The sequence below is a fragment of the Schistocerca nitens genome, chromosome 2 (assembly GCF_023898315.1).
Source record: "Schistocerca nitens isolate TAMUIC-IGC-003100 chromosome 2, iqSchNite1.1, whole genome shotgun sequence".
Classification (NCBI taxonomy): domain Eukaryota; kingdom Metazoa; phylum Arthropoda; class Insecta; order Orthoptera; family Acrididae; genus Schistocerca; species Schistocerca nitens.
In genome coordinates this window covers 345,205,670-345,218,859 of record NC_064615.1, presented here as the reverse complement: position 1 = coordinate 345,218,859, position 13,190 = coordinate 345,205,670, and the positions used below count along the sequence as shown (strand labels likewise).

The window sequence follows — 13,190 nt, the reverse complement described above, 5'->3', positions numbered from 1 at the left end:
TCCGCCTGGACATCAGGAACGGGATTACCTTGGCAAACTTTGTATGTGGTGTTGTCTGAAAGCTGACACAGTCCCTCAGCCACATACTCCCGACGATCAAGTACCACGGTCGTGGAAACCTTGTCCGCCGGAAGAATGACGATGGACCAGTCAGCCTTCAGATCACGGATAGCCTGGGCTTCAGCAGTGGTGATGTTGGGAGTAGGATTAAGGTTTTTTAAGAAGGATTGAGAGGCAAGGCTGGAAGTCAGAAATTCCTGGAAGGTTTGGAGAGGGTGATTTTGAGGAAGAGGAGGTGGGTCCCGCTGTGACAGAGGACGGAACTGTTCCAGGCAGGGTTCAATTTGGATAGTGTCTTGGGGAGTTGGATCATTAGGGGTAGGATTAGGATCATTTTTCTTCGTGGCAAAGTGATACTTCCAGCAGAGAGTATGAGTGTAGAACAGTAAATCTTTGACGAGGGCTGTTTGGTTGAATCTGGGAGTGGGGCTGAAGGTGAGGCCTTTGGATAGGACAGAGGTTTCGGATTGGGAGAGAGGTTTGGAGGAAAGGTTAACTACTGAATTAGGGTGTTGTGGTACCAGATTGTGTTGATTGGAATTTTGAGGTTTTGGAGGGAGTGGAGCTGGAAGTGGGAGATTGAGTAGATGAAAGAGACTGGGTTTGTGTGCAATGAGAGGAGGTTGATATAAAATTGTATTATTATTATTATTATGCTGTTTGTTAACATGGCTGTTCTTTGTTTATGGTGAAACTTTACTACAATTTGACCTGTCTCCTGTACCTGAAGCAAATGATTTAGATTATGTATGTTTTGAGACAAATAAACCATAATTCACAATTCTTCTACTAAACAAGTGCTCATAGCTCTTAAGGTATGCAGTTTAGAGTCCATTTTTTATTTTGATCCATACTACCTCATTCCAAAATATGGAAAGTAAAGGGCTTGCAGTAGAAGAGGTCACTGTCATAGTTGTCACAACTATTTCCATAACTTTGGCTTGATTGTTTCCAGATCAGGTCCTTAACCTCAAACTGATACATCTACCCTTCTCCATCATCCCCAAAAGCTTGTAACATCATCACAGAACCGCCCAGTATGTTCTGTCTTCATCAAAGAAAATAAACAATTGTTCAATTCAGTTATTTCAGTTATTTATATTGGTGCATAGAAAACTCTAGAGAGAGTAAAAGGAACTTAAAAAAGTAAATTTACAACCGATGAAGAGACAGCTAATGAAAAGAGGAAAAAATAAAACCCATAGTGACAATTACAGCTTCATATTTCATAACTCCACCTTTGTAAAAATACAATAGCAAAGGCCCCCTCTTCCACCAATGTGACAATTATGTGTAATGTTTGTTAGTGTATATCTAATGCTGAATTGTGTGTAAAACATTTAGCAACAGTAGACATTAAATAAATAAAACATACAGAAAAAATTTTCATTGAATGGATGCCCAGTATTGAAATTAGGATCAGTTGCATTTCCCTTGCTGCTCCAGAAATTTAACAGATGGCTTCAACTCTTGTTCAGAAGATAATACTACTTTAAAAACTTATATTCATCTAAAACTGAAGAGCTAAAAACACCCAAAATGTCCACTCACTAGTTTGGCTGATGATAAAACATTCACCACTAAGCATAAGAGGCATATGGGCTGCTGTTTTTGAGAATCAGCCATTCAATTTTCAAAACAAGGATGAAGAAGGAAAATCTGAAGTTCTTTCAGAGGATTAGCTATTAAAACTGTGTAGCTTATGAGGACAAGAGGGCTACCATTAGATGTGGCTGAATAAAAATTCTATATGAAAAACAAATAGGAACCGAAAAACTGAAAATTAAGAAGTAACAGAGGGAGCAGTCAGTGTGTCAGATATATAGAAAGGAGAAACGGAAAAGGCAAATGTGGTAGAGGGTATGCTGGTAGATGCGATTGAGAAAAAGAAGATTAAAATAAAAGAGAACTTTGAAATGTATAAAAAATAGGGTAGCAAGGGAAAATCCATCAATTAGTAAATATTAAAGGGGATGAAACATGTAAAAGATTGGAAGGAAGTGAAACACAAGAGAAAAGGTGCAAACATTAGAGAATAAATGACAAATCTAGGCAAAAAGGGTATATTTTCTCACTTTCTTTCTGTTATCCCTTCGCCTCCCTTTCTATCTTTTCGTTCCTTTAAATGACAAATCTAGGCAATAAGGCTATATTTTCTCACATTATTTCTGTCATCCCTGCACCTCCCTCTCTACCTTTTCATTCCTTTAATACTTATCCTTGTTTTTTGTTTGTACGGTATGTTCATTCATCCGTTTCTTCCATTTTCATTCATTTTTCTGTTTAAATAGCCATCTGAAATGACCTCACTGTTGATAGAAGATACAAACTTCCTTCCCTTCTTTCCTTTTCAGTTTCTCATGCATTCCTTTGCTTTTAACTTCACCTACTACTAACTCTTTTCCCTTTCTACACCTGGCACACTTTTCTTCTCAGTTACTGACTTCCCCCTACACCACTTCTATCTCTCTCATTAGCTGCATTCTGTTTTTTATTTCCGTCTGATGATATCCACTCACCTGTTTCCCGAAAGCTGCAGCATGAAACAAATCACATAACCCAGACGGTAAAGAGGTGAAAAAGTTTGAAGTGAATAAACAAAAATGCCAGAGAGGGCATATAGTAAGAGAGCAGAAATAACCTCAGAATGAGAGGTGGAATAAAACAAAGAGATAACAAAATTAGCAGATAAGATTGTGAAATAGAGCCAAAGAAGAAGAAAAATTCTGTCATACAGACAGAATTACTTTTTGCTGGAGTGCTAACTCACATATGCAGACTCTGGAATTGAAAAGACACTTAGAACATTAGTGAAAAAAAACCAGAATAATACTACATTGAGCAGCAGGAAATTAGGTATTGCTGCTGTGAATGGCAGTCATATCAATATATATTGTTGGACAAAGGCTTGGGTAATTAGTGGCTCAGAGGGAGGCAGCAGATGTTCTGCTAGGAATGCGGGAGAGAGGGATGGCAGGTGCCCAATCTAACCATGTGATACACAGATACTGGAGCTAGTGAAGTGTGGCGCACCACGAAGAATGGCGGCATGGACTGGGAGGGGGTGAAAGGGCAAATGAAGGGGAAACTGTTGTACAGATGCTATGGGGACAGTGGGTTAACAGGGACTGAGATCAGGAAGATTACATGAGCAAATGATGTGTTGCAAGGATAACTTCCATCTTTTTAGTTCAGATGGTGCTGGAGGAAAGGATCTAGATGGCATGGGTTGTGAGGTAACCATCACCTTCAGCATGTTGTTCTCAGCAGCATGTTGTGCCACCTGGTGGTCAATTTTGTTCTGGGCCACAGTTTGGCAGTGGCTATTCATTCTTGTGGACAGCCTGTTGGTTGTCATGCTGACATAAAAAATTTCACAGCAATTGCAACAGAGTTGGTATATGACATGGTTGCTTTCACAGGTGGCCCTGCCTTTGAAGGGATATGACTGACAGAACTGGAGTAGGAAGTGCTGGATGGATGAATTGGAAAGATCATGTACTGATGTGTTCCGTAGGGATGTGACTGCTGTGGCAAGGGGTTGAGAGAAGAAGTGGCTTAGGAACAGATCAGGAAATTGTGTAGGTTGGGTGGGAAATAGAACACCATTTTAGGAGGGGTGGGAAGGGTCTGGGTAGGATATCCCACTTTTCTGGCCACAATGATAGATGATCAAAGCCCTAGCAGAGGATATGGTTGAGATTCTCCAGTCCAGGGTGATAATGGGTGTGTAGAGGGGTGCTCCTTTGTAGTTGATTCTTGGATTTGGTGGGAGGATTAGGGGTGCAAGAGAATATGGCATGGGAAACCTCCCTAACCTGTGGAATCCCACCCAATGACATAACCGTAACAATTTTCTTCTCTGGATCCCACCTCTCCTTTCAGTATGACTTTCATCTTTTCAGATTCTGTCAGTTCCTATCCTTCACAGATCTGGTACTGCATCTCCATGGTGCAGACATCCCAGAACCACATCTGTTCCCTCCGCAAGACAGTGTTACTGTGCAATCCCTGAGCACTCCACATACCACCTTGATAAATTATTAAACCTGTTGGCATCTGAGTGCTGCCTTGGAACACTACTGCCCATCAACACCTACCCTACCCACAGTGAACCCCTTTATCAGTCCTTCATAGCCTCCACACACTGCCTGGTTGACCTTTTCAGTTTACACATCCTCTAAAACTCCACAAAATCCAGAACTCATACAAACTCAAAACACTGTTGTTAACCTTACCACCAAAATCTCAATCCTATGTAAGTTTTAGTGCTACCCAAAGGCCTTGACTGCAGCCCCACACCCAAGGTGCACTCATCAAAGGCCTAAAAGACCTACCCTCCTCCTCCTGATTGCTCCAGTGGAAACACTTATTTGCACCAACCGCTCCAACCAAAGCTAACTAATTCCAACATTGATCCTTGTCCCTCCCAGTCCATATCACCATTCTACTGTGACCCTCTCTCCTTCCCACCCCACCACCTTCCAGGCATTCCTTACCTCCAACTTGGTCTCACGATCCTTTCCCAGGTTTCATCCCAAGAACACAAACCTCTCAACAAAAGAAAGGACAGCCATTCACAGTCTCAAAACAGACCATTCCCTGCGATAAAAGTTCCCTCACCATCATGATGAATCGCAGTGACTACTTGACAGAAGGTTCTGCCAACTGCTAGACTCTTCCACATACAGGCTCTGCCATTGTAATCCTGACTCAGGAATCCAACATACCTTCCAGACCCTACTCAAATCTTTACGCACATCCCAGAACCTCTTCCCTGAGTCCATCTCCCTCCTCACGCCAATGACGCCGTGCACATCCAACTTTTATATGCCCCCTGAAACCTACAAAAACGACAATCGTGGACACCATCTGAAAGGATTTCCACTCTTGTTGACCAATGCCTCCAATCAATTGTCTGAAGCCTAACCTCTCATGTCGAAGATACTAACCAGCTCCTTTACAGACTCTTGACCATCTCCATCGCTCTACCACTTGGATCCCTACTTGTCACTACTGATGCCACCTCAACATCCCTTACACCCGCTGTCTTGCAACTATCAGACACTACCTCTCCTATTGTCCTTCTGACACCAAACCCACTATCTCATGCATCATATACCTTACCAACTATATCCTCAATCACAACTACTTCTCCTTTAAGGGGAAGGTATGTAAACAAATCCATGGCACAGCCATGGGCACCCACATGGCATCCTCTGCTACCAACCTATTTATGTAATTATGGACCATCTAGAGGTAACCTTCCTAGCCTACTAAAACCCCAAACCCCTCTGTTTCAAGTTCACCGATGATACCTCCATGGTCTGGACTCAGGGCCAAGCCACCCACCCTACCCTCATTCCTCCACAACCGCAACACCATCTCTTCTATCTGCATCACCTGGTTCTTCTCAACCCAAAATGCCACCTTTCTGGATGTTTACTTCCAACTGTCTGATGGCTCCACCCATGCCTCAGCCCATATTAAATCAGCTAACCGCCAACAGTGCCTGAATTTTGACAGCTGTCAGCCCTTCCACACCAAAAAATTGCTTACATACCTCCTGGTCACCTCTGGACAGCATATCTGCAGTGATGAGAATTTCCTTGACCAGTATGGTGAAGATCTCAAAAGGGCCTTCACAGACAGCCGCTACCACTCCTCCTTCCTCCAGACCTAATCCATAGATTTCTCTTGCTATCTGTCCAACTCACCCACCCAGTACTTCCTACTCCAGTCCTGTCATTGGTTTATTCTATCTCATCAGAGGCAGGGCAACCTGTGAAGCAGTCATGTCATGTACCAACTCTGTTGCAATCACCCTACAGCTTTTTTATGTTGGTATGACAACCAACATGCTCTCTGTCAGAATGAATGACTGCTGCCAAACTGTGGCCAAGAACGAAGTTGACCACCAAGTGGCTCAACATGCTAGAGGTCAATGGTTGCTTCACAACTTGTGCCATCTGAATCATTCTGTCCAGCACCAGCTTTTCTGTACTACATAGATGGTAGTTATCCTTGCAACACATTCTCTGCTTGTATAATCCTCCTGGCCTTTATCTGTGCTAACCCACTGTCCATACAGCCTCTGCTCAACAGTTTCCACTTCCTGAATCGTGTCACCTCCTCCCAATCCACATCTCCGTGTCACCCTCATTGTGCACCACACCTCACTGGCTCAACTCCAGTGTATCACATTCCTAGCCTGTACACCTGCCACCCCTCAACCTGCTTTCCTAGCCATCACAACTGCTGCCTCCCTTTGAGCCACTAGCGGCCGCCCAGCCCTAATCCCTCTTCCTGACACCCTCCACTCCATCCCTTTACCTACCCCACCTGACAAAAACCCCTCCCCACCTAACAAAAACATATCTCTATCCTAGTCCACTTGTCAGACTGCAATCTGGGCTCTGTGTCTAGCTGATACAATGCAGAAGCAAGCAAGGTTTCACTCTCTTTTGTGTTCCTGTTGACAGCTCAATGATTCTGCTATTTGATGAGTGGTCTCATTTATTCCTAAATTATTTACATTCTGCCAGAACTTTCCTTGATATGTTCATCCCTCTCCTTATTATACATAATTTGATGTAAAATATGTTCTCATAGGTGTCGTAGCTGCAGTACAAATGCAGTACAAATGCTGCTAAGAAGTAAAAGCATGTTGTTAGTGTTTCCTCCGACCCTGTCAAGGTCTTTCTTAAAGTAGCTCATAAAATATTTATAGGAAATTAAAATACTGTGATGAAGCTATTAAATATAGGACATTACTATGGAATGGTCATCTAGAATGAATGAATGTTAATAGGTGTGAATGAAGCTAAGGAGTCTAGGAATCTCCAAGAGGGGAATTGGGAAGACTTTAAACTATGGATGTTGAGGAGCAAGAAAGAAAATTAGCATGTTAATCATGTTAGTACATATGGTTCTACTAAGAGAAAAACAGCTTTGAGTAGTGAAAGGATCAACTAATACTATGGTAGTGGCAGTGACCTGCATTGCAATTATCCTGAACAAAAGTAATTTTATTAGCTGCTTGAAGTGCTAGTGCTTTTAAAAATTAAGGAAAACGTAAAATTATCTTGTCAGGGAAACATAATATTTTCTTTGTGTCACATCATAATTAAGTTTATAATAGCTCTGAACAAACTCTATGTTTAAACTTATTTGGTGCCTAGATATATAACAAAATGGAATCGAATCATCATATTGATAGGCTGACAAATAGTTCAATTTGGGGCAAGATTAGCAACACCAAGATCGTAGTAATGACAATAAACAGGAAAAAAAACAGACTCAACTTATATTTGGAATGGGTGAAATGAATTAGTTTCTAATTTCCAGTACCTCAGAAGCACATCTTCCAAAGACCGGAAATACTGAGCAGAACGCAGAAATCACTAGCTTTTATAATCAAGTCATAAACCTTCTACAGGACAGCAAAATACCACAAAAAGGCAAAAACAACCACATACCACACATACTTTGTGAAACAACCATATACCGCTCATAATTTGTGCCAATTCTCACTTATGGTTTAGAGACATGTACCCTATTGGCAAAAGACTGGAGCAGAATTGAAGTGACAGAGATGAGATTCATAAGAACTACACTCCTGGAAATTGAAATAAGAACACCGTGAATTCATTGTCCCAGGAAGGGGAAACTTTATTGACACATTCCTGGGGTCAGATACATCACATGATCACACTGACAGAACCACAGGCACATAGACACAGGCAACAGAGCATGCACAATGTCGGCACTAGTACAGTGTATATCCACCTTTCGCAGCAATGCAGGCTGCTATTCTCCCATGGAGACGATCGTAGAGATGCTGGATGTAGTCCTGTGGAACGGCTTGCCATGCCATTTCCACCTGGCGCCTCAGTTGGACCAGCGTTCGTGCTGGACGTGCAGACCGCGTGAGACGACGCTTCATCCAGTCCCAAACATGCTCAATGGGGGACAGATCCGGAGATCTTGCTGGCCAGGGTAGTTGACTTACACCTTCTAGAGCACGTTGGGTGGCACGGGATACATGTGGACGTGCATTGTCCTGTTGGAACAGCAAGTTCCCTTGCCGGTCTAGGAATGGTAGAACAATGGGTTCGATGACGGTTTGGATGTACCGTGCACTATTCAGTGTCCCCTCAACGATCACCGGTGGTGTACGGCCAGTGTAGGAGATCGCTCCCCACACCATGATGCCGGGTGTTGGCCCTGTGTGCCTCGGTCGTATGCAGTCCTGATTGTGGCGCTCACCTGCACGGCGCCAAACACGCATACGACCATCATTGGCACCAAGGCAGAAGCGACTCTCATCGCTGAAGACGACACGTCTCCATTCGTCCCTCCATTCACGCCTGTCGCGACACCACTGGAGGCGGGCTGCACGATGTTGGGGCGTGAGCGGAAGACGGCCTAACGGTGTGCGGGACCGTAGCCCAGCTTCATGGAGACGGTTGCGAATGGTCCTCGCCGATACCCCAGGAGCAACAGTGTCCCTAATTTGCTGGGAAGTGGCGGTGCGGTCCCCTATGGCACTGCGTAGGATCCTACGGTCTTGGCGTGCATCCGTGCGTCGCTGCAGTCCGGTCCCAGTTCGACGGGCACGTGCACCTTCCGCCGACCACTGGCGACAACATCGATGTACTGTGGAGACCTCACGCCCCACGTGTTGAGCAATTCGGCGGTACGTCCACCCGGCCTCCCGCATGCCCACTATACGCCCTCGCTCAAAGTCCGTCAACTGCACATACGGTTCACGTCCACGCTGTCGCGGCATGCTACCAGTGTTAAAGACTGCGATGGAGCTCCGTATGCCACAGCAAACTGGCTGACACTGATGGCGGCGGTGCACAAATGCTGCGTAGCTAGCGCCATTCGACGGCCAACACCGCGGTTCCTGGTGTGTCCGCTGTGCCGTGCATGTGATCATTGCTTGTACAGCCCTCTCGCAGTGTCCGGAGCAAGTATGGTGGGTCCGACACACCGGTGTCAATGTGTTCTTTTTTCCATTTCCAGGAGTGTATGAACCAGACTGCTAGAAAGGACAAGATCAAAAAAGGAAGTGAACAAGAATATAGCTGGCATTGAAGCCTCTATTACTATTGCAATATAGATATGCAGACAGCAGTGGTATGGGTAAATTATGAGAATGGGTGAGAAAAGACCAGCCAGAAAATATTTTGAAATAAGTGTCCTAGGCAAAAAAGACCTAGAGGAAGGTCCAGAAAATGCTGGATAGATGCAATGTAATTAGGGGTGGAGGAGAGAAGATTCCAGAGGAAGATGTCCAGGAATAGAAAATCTGTGAAGACATAAAGGAATGGCGAGCACTTGCACACCAAACCTGGGAGACTGGAGCTGAGAAATGATGATGATGATGAGGGATTTTACAAACAGAAGTCTCTCTCTTAAATGAACTGACATACAGACAAAATTCTTGCATGTCTGCCATACTTTTGCTCCAAAGTGGCTTCTACATCTACATCTACATCCATACTCTGCAAGCCACCTGATGGTGTGTGGCGGAGGGTACTTTGAGTGCCTCTATCGGTTAAGATAATGTTCTGTTGCAGTGTAATAAAAATTAACAAAGTGCTTTATTCTGTGTAGCTCTCTCATAAGAGCATCAGGTTAGGTCAATAACGAAAGACTTAAAGGGGCCTCATCAAGCACAAGATTTATCTCCAACCTGGCTGGGAACTGAACCTGGGCCTACTGCATGCTAAGCAAACATTTTACCACTAAACTAAGCAGGCAGATAATATTTTAAAAAGTTTTCAGTAGACACAAAGCAGGAAATTGGAAATGTCTAAAAACTTGAATTAAATTAAAGGTACATTTTATTATCAGCTCCCTGTATATAATCTGAATTGTGGGAATACAAATCCCAGGTACTGCATCGATTAATGTCCAAAGCAATGTGAGCCTCCATTCTTGCAGTATGAAAACAGCTATTTATCTTTCAAAGCTGTCAGATTACTCATCAGTGTGATGTATACAATAGATGTCAAATATTAAAAGAACAGTATAGTAAAAAAGCAGTTTTTTTAACATTTTGCTTTTGATGCCTCATTATTGCAAATGTTACATCTTCCATTGAACAGTCTTCTGTGGTCATTTGAGGACTATCTGGTTTTGGAACCTTGCACGAAGACTCACAGCATCTTTGTCTGTATCAGTGCTAACTTAATCATAGTTTCCATCATTATAATGTGCTGTAAATTTGTGTAACCGAAAATCAATTCTTAACTGTGCAATATTTTGTATTATCACCAAAATATAACTCATAATGAGATTTTCACTCTGCAGCAGAGTGTGCGCTGTTATGAAACTTCCTGGCAGATTAAAACGGTGTGCTGGACTGAGACTCGAACTTGGGACCTTTGCCTTTTGCAGGCAAGTGCTCTACCATCTGAGCTACCCAACCATAACTCATGCCCCATCCACACAGCTTTATTTGTGCCAGTGGCTAAGCCATGTCTCCGCAATATCCTTTCTTCCTGGAGTGCTAGTTCTGCAAGATTCACAGAAGAGCTTCTGTGAAGTTTGGAAGGTAGGAGATGAGGTACTGGCAGAAGTAAAGCCGTGAGGATGGGGCATGAGTCGTCCTTGGGTAGCTCAGATGGTAGAGCAGATGCCCATGAAAGGAAAAGGTCCTGAGTTCGAGTCTCAGTCTGGCACACAGTTTTAATCTGCCAGGACGTTTTATAACTCATAATGTTTTAGAATGCTTTCTTAGACTACAGAAAACTAATTAATTGTTTTTATGACTTTCAACACCACAAAGGTGCACAAAAAAATTGCAGATCACATGATACTTACATAAAATCCAGTAATGGAATCAGCAATTTCCTGAGCATCTTTCTCTTTTAAGCAGTTGTATATTTCCTTTGATGAATTGTCAGGGCAGTTCAATAGCTGTGCTTGCTTCTTTGCTTGTCCTAATGGATCATGAAGTACAACTGACTGGACGCCACCACTCATTGCAATTGCCCGATGAAACAATCCTAGGGAAAATTATAATAGCAAGTAGTCAGTAAAGATACATTACATATGTTGACATAGGTACACAAAAGTTTTCATAGAGCCGTTCAGTAATATGAGAGTTGAGGATGGCCAATGCAGAACAAGGCTGCTGTTTTATTTTAAGTGGTTTCTCATCATATACATTTAAGCTGCTGCTGATGATGATTTATTATATTCGAGTATAGAGGTAAGGAAGATGATTCTGTGTTTTATATTACTCATTATACACTAGCAATAGACTTTTTTATTTCAACTGTCATTACTTATCAATATTTTAAATAGCTACATGACAGCCAAAAATAGAACTGATTTGAGTGTGTCCAACATTAACAGAAAAGGGGAGGAAAGCTTCAAATTCTAGGTTGAGGTTATCTTTCTCCTGTTGTTGCTATTTGAAATACATTTATTTGTGCCCCAATGTTGAAGTTGCATAAGAATATGTTTCTTTGAGTCTTTTTAAATGTAATTTATAATATACTATTGTAGGTATATTTCTCTTACACTCTTGACAATTTAATTTTATATTGTATGTGTGACTCCTCATACAATTTCTTGTTTCCAAACATTCTTTCTTAGATGATGAACATCATGCTATTATTTTGATTGTTCTTCTTTTCCCAGTATCTATACACTTGTTTTGTTAGTGACATCTGGTTCAAGCCAGTGTTAATGTGTGAGTGTTTATTGAGACAATGTGTATACCTGTGTCCTGGGACACATCACTTTTGTATGATGGCATCATAAGCATCAGCAGAATTCAGGGGAGGAGCAAGAGAGGACACTTTCCCACATCTACCACCCCCACCCCCACCCCCTCCACCCCCCACCCCCAGAATCTAAAGTACAGAGTTTTTATTCATTACAAAATTCTCATACACTTATTGAAGTGATTTCCTGTGATGATTGTTAGCCAACTTTAGCACCTATGGAATTTAGTTTTTTGTTAATAAAAAATTAGCAATCATATACAACCACTCACTCACCGATAGATCTGTACCTACAGATTGGAAAATTGTGCAGGTCGCACCAGTGTTTAAGAAGGGTAGTGGGAGTAATCCATCGAACTACAGACCTATATCATTGACATCGGTTTGCAGTAGGGTTTTGGAGCATATACTGTATTCAAACATTATGAATCACCTCGAAGGGAACGATCTATTGATACATAATCAGCATGGTTTCAGAAAACATCATGCTTGTGCAACGCAGCTAGCTCTTTATTCGCACAAAGTAATGGCCACTATCGACAGGGGATCTCAAGTTGATTCCGTATTTCTAGATTTCCGGAAAGCTTTGGACACCGTTCCTCACAAGTGACTTCTAATCAAGCTGCGGGCCTATGGGGTATCGTCTCAGTTGTGCGACTGGATTCGTGATTTCCTGTCAGGAAGGTCACAGTTCGTAGTGATAGACGGCAGATCATCGAGTAAAACTGAAGTGATATCAGGTGTTCCCCAGGGAAGCGTCCTGGGACCTCTGCTGTTCCTGATCTATATAAATGACTTGGGTGACAATCTGAGCAGTTCTCTTTGGTTGTTCGCAGATGATGCTGTAATTTACCATCTAGTAAGGTCATCTGAAGACCAGTATCAATTGCTAAGCGATTTAGAAAAGATTGCTGTATGGTGTGGCAGGTGGCAGTTGACGCTGAATAATGAAAAGTGTGAGGTGATCCACATGAGTTCCAAAAGAAATCCATTGGAATTCAATTACTCGATAAACAGTACAATTCTTAAGGCTGTCAATTCAACTAAGTACCTGGGTGTAAAAATTACGAACAACTTCAGTTGGAAAGACCACATAGATAATATTGTGGGGAAGGCGAGCCAAAGGTTGCGTTTCATTGGCAGGACACTTAGAAGATGCAACAAGTCCACTAAAGAGACAGCTTACACTACACTTGTTCGTCCTCTGTTAGAATATTGCTGCGCGGTGTGGGATCCTTACCAGGTGGGATTGACGGAGGACATCGAAAGGGTGCAAAAAAGAGCAGCTCGTTTTGTATTATCACTTAATAGGGGAGAGAGTGTGGCAGATATGATACACGAGTTGGGAGGGAAGTCATTAAAGCAAAGACGTTTTTCGTCACG

The 13,190-nt window shown here is 42.7% G+C and overlaps 1 protein-coding gene across 1 annotated transcript in view; it reads right to left on the bottom strand.

The window, feature by feature from the left end:
* LOC126236158 (juvenile hormone esterase-like) overlaps window positions 1-13,190 on the bottom strand; it is a 90,110-nt gene that overhangs the window by 28,457 nt on the left and 48,463 nt on the right. Inside the window, exon 5 of the mRNA XM_049945245.1 lies at window positions 10,897-11,081. Within this exon, the coding sequence (XP_049801202.1) occupies window positions 10,897-11,081 (185 nt within the window). The remainder of the gene's footprint in view (window positions 1-10,896; window positions 11,082-13,190) is intronic.